General features: G+C 36.0%; 1 protein-coding gene across 1 annotated transcript in view; it reads right to left on the reverse strand.

Moving 5' to 3' along the window:
- The window catches only part of MMP16 (matrix metallopeptidase 16), a 288,195-nt gene that overhangs the window by 141,318 nt on the left and 124,985 nt on the right, over positions 1 to 21,892 (reverse strand). Inside the window, exon 2 of the mRNA XM_026495791.4 lies at positions 6,762 to 6,910. Coding sequence (XP_026351576.1) covers positions 6,762 to 6,910 — 149 coding nt within the window. The remainder of the gene's footprint in view (positions 1 to 6,761; positions 6,911 to 21,892) is intronic.

Here is a 21,892-nt window from a genome sequence, read left to right on the forward strand (position 1 = left end):
TCTCTTCTCTCTCTCACTAATGCTGTCCTTCTCATTCCTAAAGATAAATCTTTCCAGAGCACAGATGTGTTCTCTGCATGTTCTGGGCATGAAAATGCTTATATAGAAAGAATCTGATTTAGGCCTACTTAGGGAGGATCCCCTGTCACCCCCTACTTTCCAAGATCCACTCAGGTTCCTAACTAAACCTCTTTCTGCCTTTGTATGCAGTGACTTCTGTCTGGAATAACTTCTCTTTTTTCACACTGAGAATCCTACACATCCTTCATTACTCAACTCATAGAGGTACAGTTTACCATCTCAACACAGCACAGACTACACTATGTCTTCTGATTTGTGTCTCTATCTTCCACGGGCCTGAGTCGGGGCAGAGAATAAGGAATGAGGCCTATACCCAGTGAAGCCTTCAATAAGGAAAATGAAGCAAATGAATTGAGTCGGCATGTCTTTTTTGTACATGCCAATCTCCCTTACTGTCCATGTTTCTTGAAGACTTTGTAACTCTTCCCAGGTGTGTGCCTTGAACAAATGCTTACTGCATGGACATTGTGTAGACATTTTTATGTAAAACTAACTCATAAAGCAGATGACTTAAATGTAAGAAATAAATATAAGAACAGGAATAATCTAATATCAGTCAGTAATTTAATGCAAAGAACTCTTAATAAGGATTGGTCGAGTTGAGAACACTGTATGTTAAATTTGCCAGTATTTGTATCCAAATATTCTGGTATGGAGATATTAGCAGGTATTATTTATCAAATTATGCAAAATCCCCAAAATATGATAGAAGCACATCATGCCACTGAATATGACACATAGTATCTGAGCTAAATTGGCCTTTGGGCCTTTTATGTGACTCCAAACATTTAAATCATTCTTTAATTTTATAAGGAGTCAGGTTCTTTCTACTACAATTTTTAAAGTTCTTCGTGGATAAAAATAATGATTAGTGTAATAGGACTCATCAGTGAATTAAATGTCTAATACTGAAGGTAAAGTTGGCATGTTAATATTGTTATTCAGGTAGGGTGTGACACTGGGATTTATGTCTAGTTATCATGCACCAAATATTAGTTGCATTCATATATCAATTTGATAAAACCCACATATATTTGTACACAAGAGTACAAAACTCTAGATGTACAAGTAGAATTGACTGATTGTTTCACCTCAGGTAACAACTATATCACCTGAAAGAAATATGGGTTGAAGAGATGTGCGTGTGTGTGTGTGTGTGTGTGTGTGTGCATGTATGCGCACTATTTTCAAGCAGTGTTTTGTGAAAGTCCCATTGCTCAAACATACTTATTTTTCTGTGTGTCAACACACAGCTTATATACATGTGCTTCTTTACTGACTCATTTGCTAAGAATTTTAAGTTGACATTCTGAAGCACAAAGACGTAGGTATGGGCACTGGGGTGGGAGAAGCTATAAGAAAGTCATTTTGTACTTTCAAGGTGTAAATCATGGCACCACCTCAGTTTGCATAAATGTAATACTGATATTCAGTATTGATTTCATTGTTTAGAACCTAGAGCATTTTCAAGTTAGTTGGGCAGATCATTAATGGTTCCTTTAACTGAACAGAAAAAGGAAAAATATCTGAAATCAGTTTTCTTGACAGGAGTTACATTCTAAAAATGAGAAGCAGGGATCCTAGAGCCACCCCACCCCCAGCAACGCCCTAGCCCTGGGACACTGGTCTGGCTACTGTTTCTATTTCTCCATTTCCTCATCTACAAAATGGAAGTGATAATATTATTGAATTAATGTGAGGATTAAATTAGTTAAATCATGTGAAACACTTAGAACAGTGCCTGGCAAATAGTAACTGCTATGATTATTAACTTATAACAATTATTATTATTTTACAAACATCAGGAAGTGGCTGTACTAGTAGTAGAAGCAGCAGCAGTAGCAACATACTGATATTAACATGCTTCAGATTACCCTGACCTATGTGTTAACATCCTTTGTTATTCAAAACAGGGATAGCCTGGTATTTTGATAATACAGATACAAACAGAGACACTATCCTCTGTTTTATGTAAATAAAGCAGCTACAAACTTCTAAACAAATTTGCAGTAATAAGAGCCACTGTATATGAAAGTGTCCATGGGTTTCAGTAATTTTTTTTTTTTTTTCAAGAGTTGGGTATTCAAGTCAAATATATCGGGCCACTCATTGCATGACAGTAAAGGATGCCTTCTGGTTGAGTGCACACACCTGGTGCCCCAGTAGCTGAGGCTGCAGGAAGACAGTGTTTCGGTAAAATGCATACAATTGGAATGGTGTCCCTTGGAGCTGGAGTGGTACCACACAGTGGCTCTGTGTACATATACCTAGCTCTACCACAAGAAAAAAAAAAACTCACAAAATTACATCTTGTGCCTTATGGATTAGTAATGTCAGAAAATGTTCATCTGCATAACTAACAGGTTTCTATCTTCTGGACTTTTCCATGTTCTAATGGAAGGTAAGAGTAATATCTACTATTTATAGTGGTCCCCAAAAGATCCTTTTACAAATTTTTAAAAATGCTTATTTTTATGACTTTAAACATCCTTAGGTTTTGTTTGTACTCATAGAGCCAAGTGCAGGAGTCACGAAGAAGTTTTTCTAAAAGTGAATTAACTTAGAGCTCAAAATGTAGCTAGGCTGACAGCTCACTCTGGTCCAGTTTCTTTTTTCTATCAACTTATGAACTTCCTGCATGGACACAGGTTATTCCCGAAGCTGAAAACTGCAGTTAATGTTCTTGAAAACCTGATCACAGAGAATAGACGTAATAAGCCTCCATGATCTGCAACATGAAGAAAAAGCTCAGTTAGCGTCAGCTCTCGTTTAAGCTTTCACCTTTCTCCTTCCAGAAGGGGAATGAGGCTGATTTAGCTATCAACCATCCTTCCGTAGTTACCAAAATAAGGACTGGTTCATCCTCTAACGTTATAATGTTTCAGTCCCATGGCTATAATCAGAAATAAAGAAAAAGAAATTTAATTACTGATGAACCTATCTTTTATACCTAGATTGAAAGAGAGTCTTAACTTGATAATTTAGACAAATGACTGAAAATCATGAAACATTTTGAAAATTAGGTCCCAAAGCTTATGGTTCTTGATATAGCTAAATAAATATTTCGATTCTCAAATTAGGAGACTCCAAATACCACTGTGGTTTCATAATAATTATTTGTAAAAAGCTACACATTCAGTCTTAAACTAACTTTAATTAAGATAAATTACATAAATTAAACAGAATTATTCAGATCATCCTATATATGTATGAATATATGTGTATATTTGCATATTTACGTGTGTATACATATATGTGTGTGTATATGTATATACCTATATATGGAGGGAGATAAAAAAGAAAGGTCACCTTAAAAATGATATCTCATCAAGCATGCTTCAATGCATGATAATGTGCACACATAAAGGATGAATTAAAATTTTAAAATACCTGCCATTAATATTGTAAAAACACATTAGACTCATTTTCATTATTGCCTTGCTATCTTTTTCCCTCCGTGCTAAATATAATCCTTTTCCATGCATAACATAAATTGCTTCACTTATTAAGGAATTTAAGTAAGCTTGCTTATAAAAATTAGATAAGCAACCCATAATTTTGAAGAACCACTGCAACATATGATAATGAGCTCATTTTGGGGTAGGGGGATAAGTATTCATTACTCTCTCTCTGACACCAATGCTAACTGATACAAAAGCAATATTGTAAGCCATTTAAGGTAATACTTAAATTTGTTGCTGGAAAATGGTTAATTTCTTCAACATAATATAGGGATCACCACAACTGCATCATTACTTTTAATTACCCAAGATATACAGACCGAATGCATCAAATGTCTGTCTGACAAAGAAGGACATCATTATTTAATTTAAAAACTACTGATCTTGACAACAGCCTACAATTAGATAAAACTTTATAGCATCAGAAAATGAATCTTAAGACATTATTTTAATACTGAGAAATAATTTTAGGTCTATAATTGTAGTCCATATTTTATGTGATAAGGTTTAGATAAAAATTCATACTTTATAATTTGTATAAAATAATAGAGTACCATTTCAGCATGGATTGTTATGATACATTCATTTGAGATTACAAAAGCACAGACAATTGCTTCAGTAGCATGATTATGGGGATTATACTTCCAAAAATAGTACACTATTTCAGCTGAGTACCCTGAGCAACACCACCTCAAGACTGGGGATACATCAGTGGAAAAAACCAGATGGGAGGCCAATGAAGCCACAGGGTTTCTAGTCTGATTGATAATGTGGGTGCCATGGGGGGCAGAGGAAGCAGGACAATCTAGGAAGGGGCGATGATGAGGGTTCAACCAGGCTTTAGTGGGCTCATCTAAGAATAATAGTGTATGTAAAGGGAAAGATGCATTGCCAATTCAAGAAAGAAAAAAAAAAGAAGAAAAGAAAAAAGAAAAAAACTGAATGAGAACAAAGTTTGGTTAAAGAAAATAGATCAAAACACTGGTTGGTTTTAAATTAAAGGTTGCCTATATAGTTGATCTTTCCCTACAATGCTATAATTCACAGAAATGCTACTTTAACTCCTACACACGGACACAGTCATTTCTCCTGGTCCGGAATCTGAGCCACCGTGTGGCAGAAAAGGACATGGGGTCTTTTTCTGCACCTCTGCATTTGACATTGTCCTGCCAGAGAACAACTAAAAACTGTTCAGAACCTTGCCCCATAAGCGGCCTAAATAAATCCTGTACACATTCTCCTTCCATCATCTCCTGACAAAGACCTTTTCCCAGCTATCTTAGGAAATCAAACCTATCCATCTTGAGTCCTTCCAATGACCAGCAGGAGCTCTCAAAACGGAGAGGAAACACAGATGCCTCCTTCTATAGAACTCTGCTTTCTGAATTTTTAATATCTGGTAATAAGCAGATTCAAAGGAATTTGTTTCCCAAGCTCTCAATTTACTGTATTTTTAAAAACTGTGTCATATGGTCCAAGAAAGTGAATCAGAAGATAACAGCTCTGCATCAGGGAGCACAAAAGCTGTTCAGAGCACTTTGTAAAATGCCGGGATTAAAAGTCTGATTTAAATGGAATTCTGTACTATACGCAGCAACAAAATGTAGGACTACTTGGGTTTGCTTACTAACTTAACAAGCTATCTTTAAAATTAATTTATAATTGTAATTAAAATTAATTTAAAGCTGTATTTATTTAGGACACTACAAACGGAGAATTGCAATGAATAGAGTGCAGCAGGTTCAAATTATCCAAGTTCTATTCCCAGTATTAATAACAAGGTTCTCATTCTTGCAGAATGCATTTTATTAATTCTTGGTTCTATTTTCCCAGATGGCAAACCAAAGTTAATATTTATGTATCTCTTTAAAATGCTAGGAGAGGTAATTGTATTTAGTTCTCCAAACTGCTTTGACGTTTAATCTTCAAGCCTTTTATTATGTACTTGTTCTGTCTTGATGAAATAGAAATAGTATGACTAATATCATGCTGTAATTCTTAGAAGGCAAAATATAATTTTTTAAGTTATATATTAAATTAGTTTACTATGTAAAAATTATGTATACCTGAGCCAAGTAATTTCAGGTATTTAAGGTTTAAGAAGAAAAATAAATGTGTCATTTCTTGAGGTCCATAACATGGTATAGTAGAAGGTTCTCCAACTAAACATCAAAAGGTCTGGATTCTGCAACTACTCTGGACTTCACTTACCCTGTGACTTTCAGTTTCTTTGTTTGAAAAAGTAGAGAGAAAAATGTATCCTTGTCTTCCCTACGGTGGAGGGTTGATGTATGATGATCATATTAAATGATGAAGTAGATTTACTTTGTGAGTATCAAGGACTCAATAAACACAGATAATTCTTCCCTGCACTGAGAGAATTAATCACTTCCTCCTTTGCTGTCCAAAAACAATAATGCTGTTTCATAATGTTACAGAACTTACAGTGCACCTGTGGTAAAATAATTTGTGATTATATCTAGCTACACACTTAACTTAAGTTCGTTTGAAGAAGAGACTCTGTCCTCTGATCTGTATTTGCCTCTTTCACAGATGCAATGCCCAGTAATGAGTTACTGGTTGAGTAAATAAATGAACAAATGATTGATGAATCAGTCCATAAAATCACATATATTACTAAAGAGTAAAAACAAGCCATTTGCGAATAAGAAATTGAAAGGAGAGACTTGCAGTGAACCTCTCCTCAATTTAACTCACGCAGAAAATTACCACAAATAGGCTAACCAACTGTTAACTGATTCTCTAATACCATTCCCCCCCAAAAAGAGCCCTGATTTATATTGTTTCCCATTTTCCTTAGTGTCAATATTTCTACTTTGGCCAATTTCAAGCTACTGATATCATGTCACTTAGCAGGGAAGAGATGTGTCCAATATGTCCTCACCAGCGGCACAAGCTGTCTCCAACATGTCACCGACAGGAGCTCCTCCTGCAATAGCTTCAACTGTAAGTTTACTCTGACTCTCATTCTTCCTTCCCCCTCATTTTGAAAAAGCCTTGCTAAAGTCAAGCGAGTAAATTTGACTCTGACAAACCCGACATCCTAGGGAATAGGGTTGAAACAGGTTAAATTCCAAAGAAAAGGGACGTGAGACAAATTGCTCCACTTGTGGTTGGCGGAGTTCACTTCAACTTTTTCAGACTACGAAGTCTGGCTCAAGGACCACAAAAAGAAAGAGTGTGGACACCATTACTTACTCAATCGTGTTTCTGTCCACTTTTCCTGTCATGTTAATGCCATAGAACTGCTGCATGGCAGCTAAGGCGGCCTGCATGGTCTCCGCGGAGCGCAGCACCGACATTCTGGGGTCAGTTGGTGGAAGGTAGCCGTACTTCTGTAACCAAACCTGCAATAAGGACAATTCCTTTTAGATCAACCTCAAAATTGAACAATAAGTTTACAGTAACCAAGTTATGTCCATAGTGGATCTTTAAACTTTATTTCCTCTACAAGGGCATATATTTAAGTGTTTTGTCTCTTTTTAACACACATTCTGTAGTTTATTTTAATATAATTTTGATGATCATTGTGGATCTTTCTAGAACACCTACAAATAACTGAAAAGAAAAAGGTTAGTCATTAGTTGCAAGCTTATCGCTTATAAGGAACTATACTCAATACTGGATAAAATAACAAGATGATCCCTGCCCTTTAGGAACTCAGCTTCCCAAAATAAGGGATGATATCTTTTCAACAACGACCCCAATGAGACATCTATGCTGGAAGGGGTAGTTAATGGGCATACGCCACATCTAAAATGTTACTTTCCTGAACAACTTACCAAGGACTGTAGCCATCATGAGTAGCATCAACGATATAGACCATATTACTTTGTCATGACATTTTGAGTATAAATTTCATGCAATTGATCTATTCAATTATAGCTAGATGTCTTCAAGGTTAGGTAAGTGTTTCTCATGCAAAGAATAGTCTTTCATTTATTTAAGGTAACTCTCTTCAATCCTAATAATATAAGTGACCAAACTTCTCATATGTAGATGAAATCAGACTATCTTGCTAAGTATGTTTGGGTCTCTCTTTAAGGATCTCATGATTTTTATTCTCCTCTTCCCCAGAGAAGGGAGATCTGTGTGGATAGTGAGAGAAAGATGTCAGAATTGAGCTCACATCCCAATCGTGATGATAGCAACAATTCAGTCATTTAAGGTCAGATTTTTAAAGTAACCTAAAACTCAGGGTATTTGGGGAAAATTTTTTTCACCAGAGAGCAGATGCTTTCCAGTTCTACAATTCAATGCATTCATTTTAAATGCACAATCATATGTTCAGCTCATATCCCATCCTTCTGTCCCTACCACACTCTTCCATGGGGCACTAAGATTTCTTGAAGTGCAGTGAAGTGCCTGTCAAATTGAGAAAGGCCAACTCATTCTGCCTGTCGCACAGAATAGAAGCTGTGCTGTTTAATGGAAGGTATTCACCAGTATGTATTTCCACTCTCCACCTGGGTCTATTCATCATACAAATGATGATCCTATGAAACTACAGCTTTTCCCCAGTACCTGATATACTTCCACTATGACCTGACAACTAACACAGAGGAGAGCTATTTTCTCAGTGAAAACAAACAGTAATTATATAAACTAAATTTCACCAAAAGAAACTGATATGAAATATACCAAAATCTTTATGAAAAAACAAGGTGGACTCATTTGCAGTATTTCCAAGAAAATGTTGCCCCCAGAAGTTCAGTACTATAAGCACAACCTTCTGAAAATAAAATAAAACATTTATTCTAAAACTATTTAAGAGATCAACAATACCTCACCGTCAGGAAGGTTTATCGTCGAAACTCCATCTAGTAAACTCATCTACCACATAGTGAAAACATGCCAAGACACTCCTCTCATCTAATCTGTAATGAATAGGCTTCCAGGGAAGACACATATATTGTTACCTAGTCAACAGTGCTGCAGTCTGAAATAGATTCCATTTGTTTTCTGAATGAAGGAGACAAGATTTCACTGGCAATGTATTATTTACTAGAAAATTCAATACCTATTGTAATGCAATTTCCCCCAAATTAGAAGATTTCATCTTGATATTTAACAGTATACATGTACTAATATTCAGAAATTGAACTCTTTTTCCCATAACTCTTTATTTGCATTTATTTCTTACTTGCTAGAGAGCAGACTTGTTGCTAGGTTACTCATGGGTGCTAAGCTACTGGCAACCACGTCGTTTATGGTGACAGCAAAGAGAAAACTGTTAATAATAAACCCTATGATTTATATACAAATAGAAAGACTATAAAATATATAAATTTTAAATGGATAATGAAAAAATAGCATGTTATAAAAATACATATTGATTTATGCCTTATCCTTTCAAACAAATGAATTGGAATAATAAAAAAATAAATTGTGATTTTTCTTCAAGTTCTCTTTTACATTATGCCATTTATCATGAAAGTCGGTTTTTTCTAAATGATTGAGAGGTGAATAATTCTTTTTAATTGTAAAATATGAGAAAACCTATGGGACCTACCATTTTATAGTCAAAGTTTGTTTTTTTGTCTGATAACTGTCATTGAGATTATAGGTCACCTTGAGTTTACCATTCTTAATATCATTGTTATTTGTTAATCAAGAAATCTCTGACATCATCAAGAACTGACCAGGAATAATTCTCAAGGGAAACTTGCAAAGCACCTTTCCACAAAACAGTGGAAAATCACGCATATCAGTGTCGCGTTAAGAGTATGAAACCAGCAAGCCGTCTGCTGCAGACAATCATAGTCTAGGTGGATATAAAAAACAAGTAATTATACCTACAATGACCTAAAGTATTAATTTGATCCCCAGTGCTTCTTTACACCCAATACTCAATATGGAAACTGCAGGGAAAAACAAATACTTGCTTAAATAATCTTAAACACTGAGAGAGTATAGTCTCTTGAGTTTGCTTTTGTCTTTTACTAACTACTTTGTTTAAGCAGATTGGACACCACAGAATTCTGAGAGTCTGATCATTTTTGGTATGATAGAGAAAAGAAATCTGTACCAAATAGCCCTACATAACATGCTAGTGCTTCTTGGAGGAGACTAAGTTGGCCAACATGGTGATGTAAAACTGACCAAATACAAGGTGGACAGGGCACTCAGCATCAATGGTAGAAAACCACTATGGCCAAGATCCACAGAGATTCATAAACGCTGACTCTTAAGTCACCAATGAAGATCAGGTATACAGTGTATATCAGATGCAAACACTGGTCCACAATCATCATAGAAGTATAGGAAACTCTGTTATAAGTCACCTTACTCTCTGTCTATAGAACAAAGCCCTTGTGTTATATAAATAGAGCATGGTGGGGAGCCTTAACACATTATCAATCTAGAGTAATGAAAAGGAAAGTTTAAAAAATTGAAATATGACAGAAGTGACTAGAAAACCTTTCCCTCTTTTCTACTAAATTGCAACCTTTAATACTTTATTTGATAGAAAATTAAATTAAACATACAAAGTAATATTTGAAGGTACACCATATCCCTTAAAGACTATAACATAGACTTCATCCTCATACATTGTTATTTGAAATATATACCTGTTTTAAACATTGTTTTTAAAATATTGCTCTCCTGGATGACAGGAAATAAATCTGCCTTCTGATATTGCTTGTCTCTTGATATTTTTTTTCCAGCACTCTGACATACATATAATGGATAGTTAAGGAATAATTTCCTCATGTATGCATTTGGGGGAAACGATGTTGAATTTGCAGGTCTGATGTGAGGATTGAGAATACATAAAGCCACCAGCATATTTTTTGCTCAGTCCATCATATTATTATTTTATGCCTACTAACTGCTCTGAGTTCTTGAAATTGTTCCTGCTCAGGTTAAGACCTGTCCTTGGGCTGGGGCAAGACTGAAATGCAGGTAAGACATAAGGAATCAGAGTTGTGAGGAAAGACAGCTTGTTTTTATTTTGTTTACTTTGTTTTGCCTTCTTTTGCGTACTGGATGGACACATGCATTCGAAAGCACTGGAAAACTATCAAGAAACAAGTTTCTTTAGAGGCATAACTTGATTCCTTTTACTGTCTGGGAGTTAGCCCTTATCATCATGAGAACAAGCAACCACAGAACCTCAAATGCAGCAACAAAGTCTAACCTTGAATTACCTTCCCTGTGTTCTCACATAGTCAAGTTATCTTGCTATCTTAGAGACAAAACCAATTTCCTGCACTTAGTGATTATTCAAATGGAGGAACAACCAGAAGAGTGCTGGTCTCCGCAGAGTAAGAGGACTTATCAAGCAATAAAAGGTAAACATTTAAATATTAAATTTGTGCCAACAGATATTGCCTTTACTAGACTGTAGTATAAATACGAGTAGCAGGCATGCAAAGTTTTAGTAAGTCCCTTAAGAAAGAATATCTTTGTCACTAGTATTTCATGTAACCATATTGGGAAAACCTGTATTAATTGACTCAGCTATCCACACCCATATATCAGTGTGGTATCCTGAAAGATGGTTATCAACAACAAAAAGGAGACATTAGCAATTCTCATGACTAATAGCAAATATAAAGAGGAATATAGATTTAGAATTTAGAATATACATTTTGATTTGTTTCTCAGGCCAGTACTAAAATCTAGAGAAGTAAATTTTCCTCCAGTTGTTAAAGCTAGTAAGTTTATCAATGTCTTAATATAAAATTAAGATATTCCTATGCATTTACTCAGGTGAATCACAAATGTAAGAACCAGGTTAAAATTCCATCACTGGCAGGACCCAACATACAGAAAGAATATCTTGCAAGGATGTTTAGATATTTTTCCAAGAAGATTTTAAATAATTAAACTAATGAATTTATTAGGGGATAAATTTTAGAAATTATAGAAATTAGTGGAGGTGAAGAAAAAGGAGGTACAGTTTGGAACTTTATTTAACTTGAAAAATCACTTTGCCAGACCACACGTCTATGTGTGACTGAGCCAGTGATTTCAGGTAGAGCTCATTGCAGCTCATGTGTGATACGGCCAAATGCGAAGTCCACGGGCCCAGTGATCATCTGATCCAAATTACAGCATTTCATATAGAAGGAAAAGGGCAAAGGTAATAGTTTTATTTATAGTGTTTACTTTATAGTATTTTTTGGTATTTATTTAGTAACAACCACTTCAAATTTTTTTGTGATTTTGGGATGTCATTTTTTAAATTATTGAATTCATATTAAATTTTAACATTTTTACTAACAAATATTTAAGTATGTAATGATTAACATATATTCTGATATAATTAACTGACTTCCTTGATAAAATAAACTGAAAAAGGGCATTTTTAATAGTTTTCAATGTTATAAAATTATTTTCCATTTTTCAGTATGAGACTTCTAAACGTTATTGTTAAAATTCTGTTATTAACTAAAATTAACAACTAAATAGTGTGTATCCCCTATTTTGTGTATTACTCACAGAGTTAGCAAAGGCTTAAGGACATTTTCCCCTGAAATAGCATATATTTAATAGTTATAAAGAAGGGCAGAATTTAGGGGCTAAATCTTCTAGTCTGAAAAGTGGCTATAAATATGAATTATAACTACCTATTAACCAAAAACTAAACTGATGTGGGAGTAGTCATTCAGAATTGGTCAAATTGAAAATTCATAGGATAAGTTAATGAGGCAGAAATTAGCCTTTCTGTTCATTCAAAAATCTAAATGGGTTCTAAATCACCATCCCATCCCGACCATGAATGAATCAGTGTATGAAATTGCACATATAGAATTCAATTCCTTTAGAATTTTACTGTCTATTTAAATGGCTTCTTAAATGGAAATCAAACAGTGGAAGGACCAAAAGTTACGCCATTGAACATCTTAGCAATCAAGAGACAACTGCCATTTGGACAAGGAGATGGAAAACAGCTGGATCATTAGTAAAAATTATAACGATCATGATGACCATATTTTTCACCTTAAAATGAAATTCTCTAATTTATGATAGAAACTAAAAACTTAGGATATAAAGGCTAGGGAGAGATTTTCCATTCTGCATAAGAGTGAGCTGCAGTTCGTATTTCATAGCTATGGGAGCAAATCCCCTCAAATAGTAATGGCTGAGCTCCAGTGATCAAACAAATAAACAAAAACAAAAAAACAAACCCCACCAGACTAAATAAACAATTGTTTTTAATTGGGATTCTATCATATGCTAGTTATTGTACTGGAAAGTTTGAGTACTATGATATACTGGTCTCCTTATGTGTCTTTCATGGGTTTTTCCTAAGTATGTTTTACATTTTTAAAGATGAATATACAGTGTACATGCACACACACATACACACTGACAAAACAAGACAAAAAAACTCAAAAAGACACAACTCAACCAACAATGAACAATAGCAGGGCATTACGTCATCTCACCATCCCCAGTTTCTTAGGTGGACAGAAATAATTACCAAAACAGTAATTACTTATATTAATCATTAACATGATTCTGCTTTATATCAAAATCACCTCACAAATCTAAATAGAGTAAAATTCTCCTCAAATCTGTGCTTCATTACGCTAGTTGAATGAAGTGCTGAGCAACACATCCTGTGAATTTTCTAAAGACATGTCCTTGAGCCTGAGTCAGGCAGATGATCAGCTCAACTGGCCCTTATTTTCTGGGGGCAGATTCAATATCACCAACACCAAAAAAGGATGACGAGATTAATCTCAAGGTCTTCAAAGTAGTATAAAATGTCCCATTGAGATGTAGGCCCAAAGTGCCGCCCATTTTATGTAACGTGTGCATCCACACATTCATGCATGAATACACTTATCTATAAAATAAGAAAAAATAAACTTCACTTTTATTTAATGTTCAGAGTGATACTGGGGCCCTCACGTGGACACCACATTTATTTATCACCTACATTCCAGCAGGTATCCGGAGTGAGAAGGTAGAGTTGCACTGTGTGGAGGGGTTTACAGAACCACCTGCAATCGTTAGCTTGATTCTAGCACATTACAATATACCGCTATTTTTCTGTGACAGATTAAATGAATTTATGGGTTTTATCTTTTTTTTTTTTAAAGATTTTATTTATTTATTCGACAGGATAGAGACAGCCAGCGAGAGAGGGAACACAAGCAGGGGGAGTGGGAGAGGAAGAAGCAGGCTCATAGCAGAGGAGCCTGATGTGGGGCTCGATCCCATAACACTGGGATCACGCCCTGAGCCGAAGGCAGACGCTTAACCGCTGTGCCACCCAGGCGCCCCTATGGGTTTTATCTTCTTAAAAGTAGAAATTTTATACTTTGTGATATGATGGGGAATGACCAAAAAAATATTTGTACCGTATATATGTTTCCTGGTTATCTTACGAAAATGTACTTTGAAGAGTTGTCAAACTTTTTACAAAAAGACAACAGTGTTGCCATTTTCTGTAAAGGGAACTGGCTGTAAATAGTATACTACTATTTAGCTAGCTACTTTGAAAGTAAATTGTCTCAAGATAAAAGTGATGTTTTAGCAATGTAGAAGAAAGAAACTACTTTTCAAAGAAAGATGTGCCACGTAGAGTATGTTAAAAATGCATGTTTAGAAATGTTTCCATTATAACATGACTTTACACTCAAAAAGATACAAAAACTTCACCTATTAAAACTCTCTCTTAAAAAAAAAAAAACCCCACAACTTTCTCAATTTCCTACTTTAAAATTCCAGCAACAGGGGCTCCTGGGCGGCTCAGTCAGTTAAGCGTCCAACTCTTGATTTTGGCTCAGGTCATGATCTCAGGGTAGTAAGCTCGAGCCCCATGTGGAGACCCATGTCAGGCCCTGTGTCAGGCTCTGAGCTGGGTGTGGAGCCTGCTTTATATTCTCTCTCCCCCTCTCCCTCTGCCTCCCCCCATACTGTGTGCACTCTCTCTCTCTAGAAAAAAAAAAAAGAAAGAAAGAAAGAAAGAAAGAAAGAAAGAAAGAAAGAAAGAAAGAAAAAGAAAAAGAAAAAGAAATAGAAATAGAAAAAATAAAGTAAAATTCCAGGGGGCACCTGGGAGGCTCAGTCGGTGAAGTGTCTGCCTTGGGCTCAGGTCATGATCTTGGAGTCCTGGGATTGAGCCCTGCATCAGGCTCCCTGCTTGTGGGGAGTCTGCTTCTCCCTCTCCCTCTGCCCTTCCCCCCCCCTCATGCACTCCCCCATGCTCTCTCTCTCAAATAAATAAAATTAAAAATAAAACAAAATAAAATTCCAGCAACAGAATTTTCTACCTGTAAAATTACCTTAAAAAGAATCATTTTAGTGGGATTTTAAGCCCATTTGTTAAAAGTATGAAAATGCAACACCTGATTAGTTGTCAGGAACAACTGATAGACATCATGGACGATGGAATTTACTGTCTGACTTTTACCAAAAAACTTTTGCATAATTGATGGGTAGGATTATTAAAACGAGGCTCATGAGTTGTAATCAGCTCATGATACAACTTTTTCAGTTGCATGTACGTTTCCTTATGAGGTAGTGAGATTCTTTTTTGGCCATGGTAATTTTATATTGCTGTATTTCAAAGTGTTAAATCAATATTACAGTGTAGTCAGTCACAGAATTCTCCAAGATAATAATGATAGTCCTAACAGGAGCAAAAAAATATACATACAATTAATAAGTAAAACAAAAAATATTTTTAAATTTTATGACATCCTTAGCTTATCTTAATATTTTTATTTTGAGTATGTTTCATAATATATGCAATGTTTAGTACATCTGCTCATGAATAGAATTATAAATAAGAGAGGATAAATGTAAAAAAATTGATTGATGGAGATATGCTATCAAAAGTGTGGAGATCACTGATCTGAAAGAAAGTACTCTATTTTTAAAAATGAAGCTACTTCCTTAAATTCTCTCCAATGTGATATACTTACTCTCTGTAAGGGATGAGAAGACAGTTTATCAGTATCTACATATTACATTCTGACTATGACAATTTCCAAGCTCTACCTTTTCCATCACACACTACTGAAGCTACTCAAGTCCTATAGAATAAATTCCTCAGATTGACTTCCAAGCCATTCATGATTTAGTCTCCAAGTATGCCTTTGTTACTTTGTTCCATGGAATTCTTTGGTCACGCTGAAATTTGAGTCCCACTCCCAACAGACCAAGAACAGCAACCATTCCTTTACTGCCCACTACGTACCAATTTACATGCATTATCTTTATCCCTTATAACACGTCTGTGAGTTAAGCACTATTATCTCTGTTTCCAAAATGACAGAATACACCCCAGAATGATTAAATAACTTGCCCAAGGACACACCAATATAAGAGGAATGATCAGTATTCAGAGATCTGACAGATACCCATGCTTGGCTCACTCTGTTATTCTAGGCTGCTTCTTAGACATGGAAGAGACCCAGCTGTCTGTCTGTAGCCTGGGAAATCCTAGGAGACCTATTCACATTTCAAAACTTCACAGACCATCTGAAAATACATCTACAGTAACTGACAGTGTTCAGTTTTTATGCAAACAAACCATCCCATTTTACATCATGAAAGTATACCTACCGTGGTTGCCTATGTTCTGGGTGTAACACTCACTCTTACTTCCAAGGGCTTTTCTAAATGCCAATGCAAAACAGGCTCACACAGGGGCGCCTGGGTGGCACAGCGGTTGGGCGTCTGCCTTTGGCTCAGGGCGTGATCCCGGCGTTATGGGATCGAGCCCCACGTCAGGCTCCTCCGCTATGAGCCTGCTTCTTCCTCTCCCGCTCCCCCTGCTTGTGTTCCCTCTCTCACTGGCTGTCTCTATCTCTGTCAAATAAATAAATAAAATCTTAAAAAAAAAAAAAAAAAACAGGCTCACACAGTCCAATCTGCCCAGCCCAATTAATATCCTTATTTCCATGCTAGAATATTTTATGTATGGCTATTTCAGTTTTATAGTTTAAGAAAAACCACTGAAACCCTCTTGCCAGAGACCTACCCTTTCTTCATTAATTCTTTCACAGCACTTTCTTATTGTAGCCTTGCTACTGCTAGTTAAATACATCTACACTTTGCTTGGTCATCTCTTCTAAAATTAATCCCTCAAATACCATCTATGTACTGATGACAGACCAATTTAACCCTTTAACCCTGACGTTGCTCTAATGCCAGGACTGCTACCACACTGCTGTTTAAACCCCAAATACAGAATTATCCTTAATTCTGCTTTTTCCTCATCATTCATAGCTAATCCATCACCTCTCCTTCACTCCAACTTTACCTTGAATGCAAACCTTATTTCTGCTGACACCCCTTTGTCTAGGACACCATCATTTATGATTCAAAATTACAAGATTCTCCAACTGGCCTCTGCTTTCATACTGCTACCTCTCTCTCCTCATTCAGCTAGTTGTCTTTTTTTTTTTTTTTTTGGATAAAGACACAAAACCCAAAATTTATCATTTAGCCATTTTCAATTTGACAACTCAGTGGCATTAAGTACTTTTACACTGTTACATATCCATCACCACTATCCATCTTCAGAATTTTTTCATCATTCCAAACTGAAATTCTATATGCATTAAACAATAACTCTCCCTTTACCCTCTTCTCCCAGTCCTTGATAACCACCATTCTGCTTTCTATGAATTTGACTACTCTAAGTAACTCATATATTTTGCAGTATTTATCCTTTTGCATCTGATTTATTTCATCTAGGATGTTTTCAAGGTTCATCCATGTTACAACTTGTAGTATGTAACATTTTTTAAAGCTGAATAATATGACATAGTATGTATATACACCTTTTTGTGTTGTTTCCATCTTTTTGGATATTATAAAGAATGCTGTTATAAACATTGGTCTACAAATATCTTTTCAAAGCCCTGCTTTCAGTTTTGGGGGATATGTATTTAGAAGCGGAATTGCTGCATTTTATGGTAAATTACATACACCTTTTTGGAGGGACTGCCTTACTGTTTTCCAGTGGCTTCACCATTTTACATTCCCACCAATAATGCACAAAGGGGTCCAATTTCACTTCTTCCTCACCAACACCTGTTATCTTCTGGTTTTTGGTTTGTTAGTTTTTTTTTTTTTTTTTTATATATAAATGATATGAGTTAACTTTTCAAATGTAGAGCAAGGAATATCATTCACTTGATTATAACCCTTAAGCAGTTTCCCAGTGACTTATGTAAAATCCAGATTCCTTACTGTGGCCGACAAGTCCATCCACTGTCATTGGTGAGTCTTTAACTTCTTTTCATGGTACCCCCTTTTAATATTCCAGGCATATGGTCTTTTTTTTTATTTTCCCCCTGGAACCAGCTAAATTCTTTCCTGCCTTGGGGTACTGCATTTTTTTCCATGTATGAAATACAAAAGTATATTTCTCTCCATCCTTTAAAATTTAGGTCAAATTAGACTTCTTCAAAGAAACCTTCCCTGTCTTCACTTTACCACTACCACCAACACCATGGAGCATCCTGTTTAAGTCTCTATCATGATCTTATCATGATTACTACATGGTAGCTTTGTTTGCTTATGTGTTTGTTCTTTATCTATCTCTTTCAACATGATAGGCACAACACCTAGAACAATCTTCTAAGCTAGAGTAATGGAATTACAAGGGCTAGATAAGTGGAGAACCCACTAGGTTGAGTTAACTACCCAGTGGGTTAACTACCCAATTATTCATTCCCCCCTCACATATACAACTAGGCTCCAAATGTGAACAATAAATCTCAGCTCACTGCATACATAGCAAAGGTTAGTAACTTCCAGGCACCTCAGAATAATTCTAGGACATATGGAAAAAAGTGAAGTATGAGTGACAGTTTGGGTCAACCTTAGAAAAACACTTAGCAGTTCTTTGCCTTTTCAGATTCAACTTCCATCCCCACACCTGGAGATAAAAATCAATGTGGAATTGTTTTTACTGCTTGAAAATTGTTTTCAGGGAAGTACTGATATTCAGTATAAACAACACACCAAGAGCTTACGTTCATTAAGTCAGGTGCTGTGTTAATCTCCTTAATACACTGGCTCATATAATTATCACAACAAGCCTGTGAGATTGGTATTATTATCTTCATTTTACAGATGAGGAAACAGGCTGAGAAGGGTTAATCAACTTGCTCAGGGCTACAGAGGTAGGTGATAAGCAGGGATGAGAGTTTCAGTGTGAATCTAAAATGGCTCTTGTTCTTAACAATTGCCAGGAAGCCAAGAAGAGTGAGTCCTTGATAAACTAGCCTTTATGATGTAAGAGTAAGGATGACCCAAACAGGCCATTCTAGGTCAGAAATCAGCTGTCTTATTTTCAATAGCTGAATCATATCTGTGGGTAGTTGGGACATTTTGCTGGGGAAAAAAAAAAGAAACATAAACAATAATTGAATGACATTATTACCTATCTGTCCAACAGAACCCTAGCAACTAGCAAAGAGAAAGGAAAAGTAAGGAGCTCTCAAAAGGCTGAAAAGTATTCTTATTCTCTAAAAGTGAAACTTTTATTTCTTTCAAAAAAGCATAGCCCTCTGAAGGCAAATCTCTTTCTGATTTCTACCACATGGTAAGAAAAGAGGTTTGATTTTACCAACTAATTATTATATTGAGAATTTGGAAGCACTAAACGTTGCACTTAATTTTGAAGTAGGGAAGGACAATTAATAAGGGTAGATTCTCCTGACAGAACTCCAGAAGACAGAGTGAATAATGGAAGAATATTTAAAAACAACAAGGGACACCTGGGTGGCTTAGTTGGTTAAGCATCAGACTCCTGGTTTTGGTTCAGGCCATGATCTCATGGGTTGTGAGACAGAGTCCTTCTTTGGGTTCCGCACTCAGCGGGGAGTCTGATTGAAGATTTTCTACCTCTGCCCCTTCCCCCACTCCCACCCATGCATGTACTCTCTCTCACTTAAATAAAAAGAATAAATAAAGAAAATAAATCTTTTTTAAAAAATAAAAACAACAGCAAAAACACATGTATTCCAACTTCCAGTGCTCACTGATCCGCTTTCTATCTCTACGGACAATCTTGTGCATCAAAATCGTGAAAGCATCCTTTGTCCCAGAAGGTATATATTTCTTGGAAATGTGAAACTTTTTTTTTTAAGAGAATAACATAGTATGAAGGTTGAAGGATTTTAACATCTATTTTAATTAAAGTAATTTGGAGAATAAATGCTTTGTGACAATTAGAAGGTGTTTTGTTTTGTTTTTGCTTTTTTCCAAAATAAGATTACCTGTGTTTTAAAAATATATATATGCTTTAGGATTGATAAGTGGAAATTCAAGTTTCTCAAGGATAAGAAGTATTCCAGATTCTTTTAAAGAAGAAGGAATTTAAAAAACAAATGAACAAAAAAATCCTCTTCCATGGTGCACTAATTTTTACTGAAATATTTACTAAAAACCTATTATGTACAAGTTCTTGGCTAGGCCTCGAGGTCACCACAGTGAAAAATGCAGACAGATCCCTTGGTCTCCTGGAGTGTTCAGACTGATGGCTCCAGGTAGCTTACCTGGAGCTACCTCCAAATAAATATGTCATTTCAGATAGTAACAAGCGCTTTAAACAGAACAGAGTGTTGTGAAATCTCACTGAAGGATCTAATTTAGATTTAGAGGATAAGAAGACACATGAACTGATAGTTAAACTGAAACTGAAAATATAAGGAAAAGCAAAGGAGATAAAAGAGAGACGCTCACACTAAGGTGGCAGATGGGAAGGCACATATGCCCAGAAGCATGGGTGGTGGGTTTGAAACAGGTGTACAGATTCTTTGACACTTGTCCCACCAAAAGGAGGAGTCTAATTTCCCCTCCCCTTGGTTATGGGCTAGTCTTATTACCTGCTTTTGATTAACAGAGTATGATGGAAGGATGAGATGCTGCCCAACTTTTAAGGCTATGTTAGAAAAGTCTTCTGCCTGGCTCTCTCTTGGGAAAATCACCCTGGGGACCCAGCCTCCATATTGTAAGGAAGCCCAGGCCACATACAGAGGCCACACGTAGATTCCCTCTGACAGTCTCATGTGAAGTACTAGCCCATGAGTCAGGATCAACTAACTGACAGACAAGGGAATAATATACATTCACATGATTCCAGCTCCCAGCCTGTGAGTAGTGCTTATAGAAACAAGCTACCCTTGCTGAGCCTTGCCCAAACTACAGATTCGTGAGTAAAATGAATGCTGTTGTTGTTTTAACCCACTAAGCTTTGGAACTAATTGTTTCATAGTAATAGATAAGTGAAATAGCATGAAAGACTTTGCATTTTCAAGGAACTGAAAGAAAGCCACTTTGGCTAAGAGGGAGTGAGTCCAGGAAAGAGTTATATGATCAAGTTATGCAATAACATATAGCATTTAATATGTGTGAGTGTAATATGGAAAGCAGAGAAGGGTTTTAAACCTCTATGTGATATGATCAGATTCGGGTTAGAAAAGTATCTTTCTAGCTACTGTGTGGGTAATTAACTGGAGAAAATATGAATAAAGTGGGGCAGTTAGGAAGTAAATGCAATTCTGGCATTAGCTGGGGAGATGGATAAGTAGATGATTTCAGGAGACATTTGAGAGGTAGGTACAACTTTGTAAGCTATACAGTATGTTGCAGTTGTTGTTACTACTATTACTATTGTTATGTCACTTAAGGTTGGTACATACTGTTTTTTGGAGGGTTGAATGCTAGGCACTAGGATACAAAGACACTTCAAAGTGTTTGCCATTAAGGAATTCAGAGCCACGCTGTCAAAGAAACAAGCAAACATTCTGATAGAAGCTCATATGGGCACCAAAGGTTCACCTGGATAGGTCCGCCAAACCTCAGAGGGTAGAGCTTTGGGGTGATGGTAATAGAACTTAAACATACCTCAGAAAGCATTTCAGGGCATTTAAATCTCCTTAGTTTATAAAAAAAGTCTCCTCTGTCCTCTTTCCATCTCCAAGGTCACTTCCCTAGACTAGGCTCTCCTTTACTTGTACTTGAATATTGCAACACTTGCCTAATTGCCTAATTCATTTCCCTGGCTCCATATTCTTTCCATTTTGATCTATCCTACTTAGTACTGAAAGATTAATTATCCTAAAATATCATTTCCTTTTTTTAACTTTCCTGCTCAAGACACGATGATTGCTATCATTTACTTCCTGAACTGGTTTAAAATTCTTTTCTTGCATTTAATAAACTCCAAAAGTTCAGAACGTATCTACTTCTGCAAACTCAACCCTCTTTAAAAACATGTTACTAACTGACTATTACCCAAACTGATTTATGGGCCACAGAATGTTTCCCAGGGTTTGCTTATGTTCCTACCAGCCCCATGTCATCATTATCCTGCATACACCAATGTGTCTTGACCAATCAAG

This window comes from Ursus arctos, unplaced genomic scaffold (genome assembly GCF_023065955.2).
Source record: "Ursus arctos isolate Adak ecotype North America unplaced genomic scaffold, UrsArc2.0 scaffold_6, whole genome shotgun sequence".
NCBI classification, from domain to species: Eukaryota; Metazoa; Chordata; class Mammalia; order Carnivora; family Ursidae; genus Ursus; species Ursus arctos.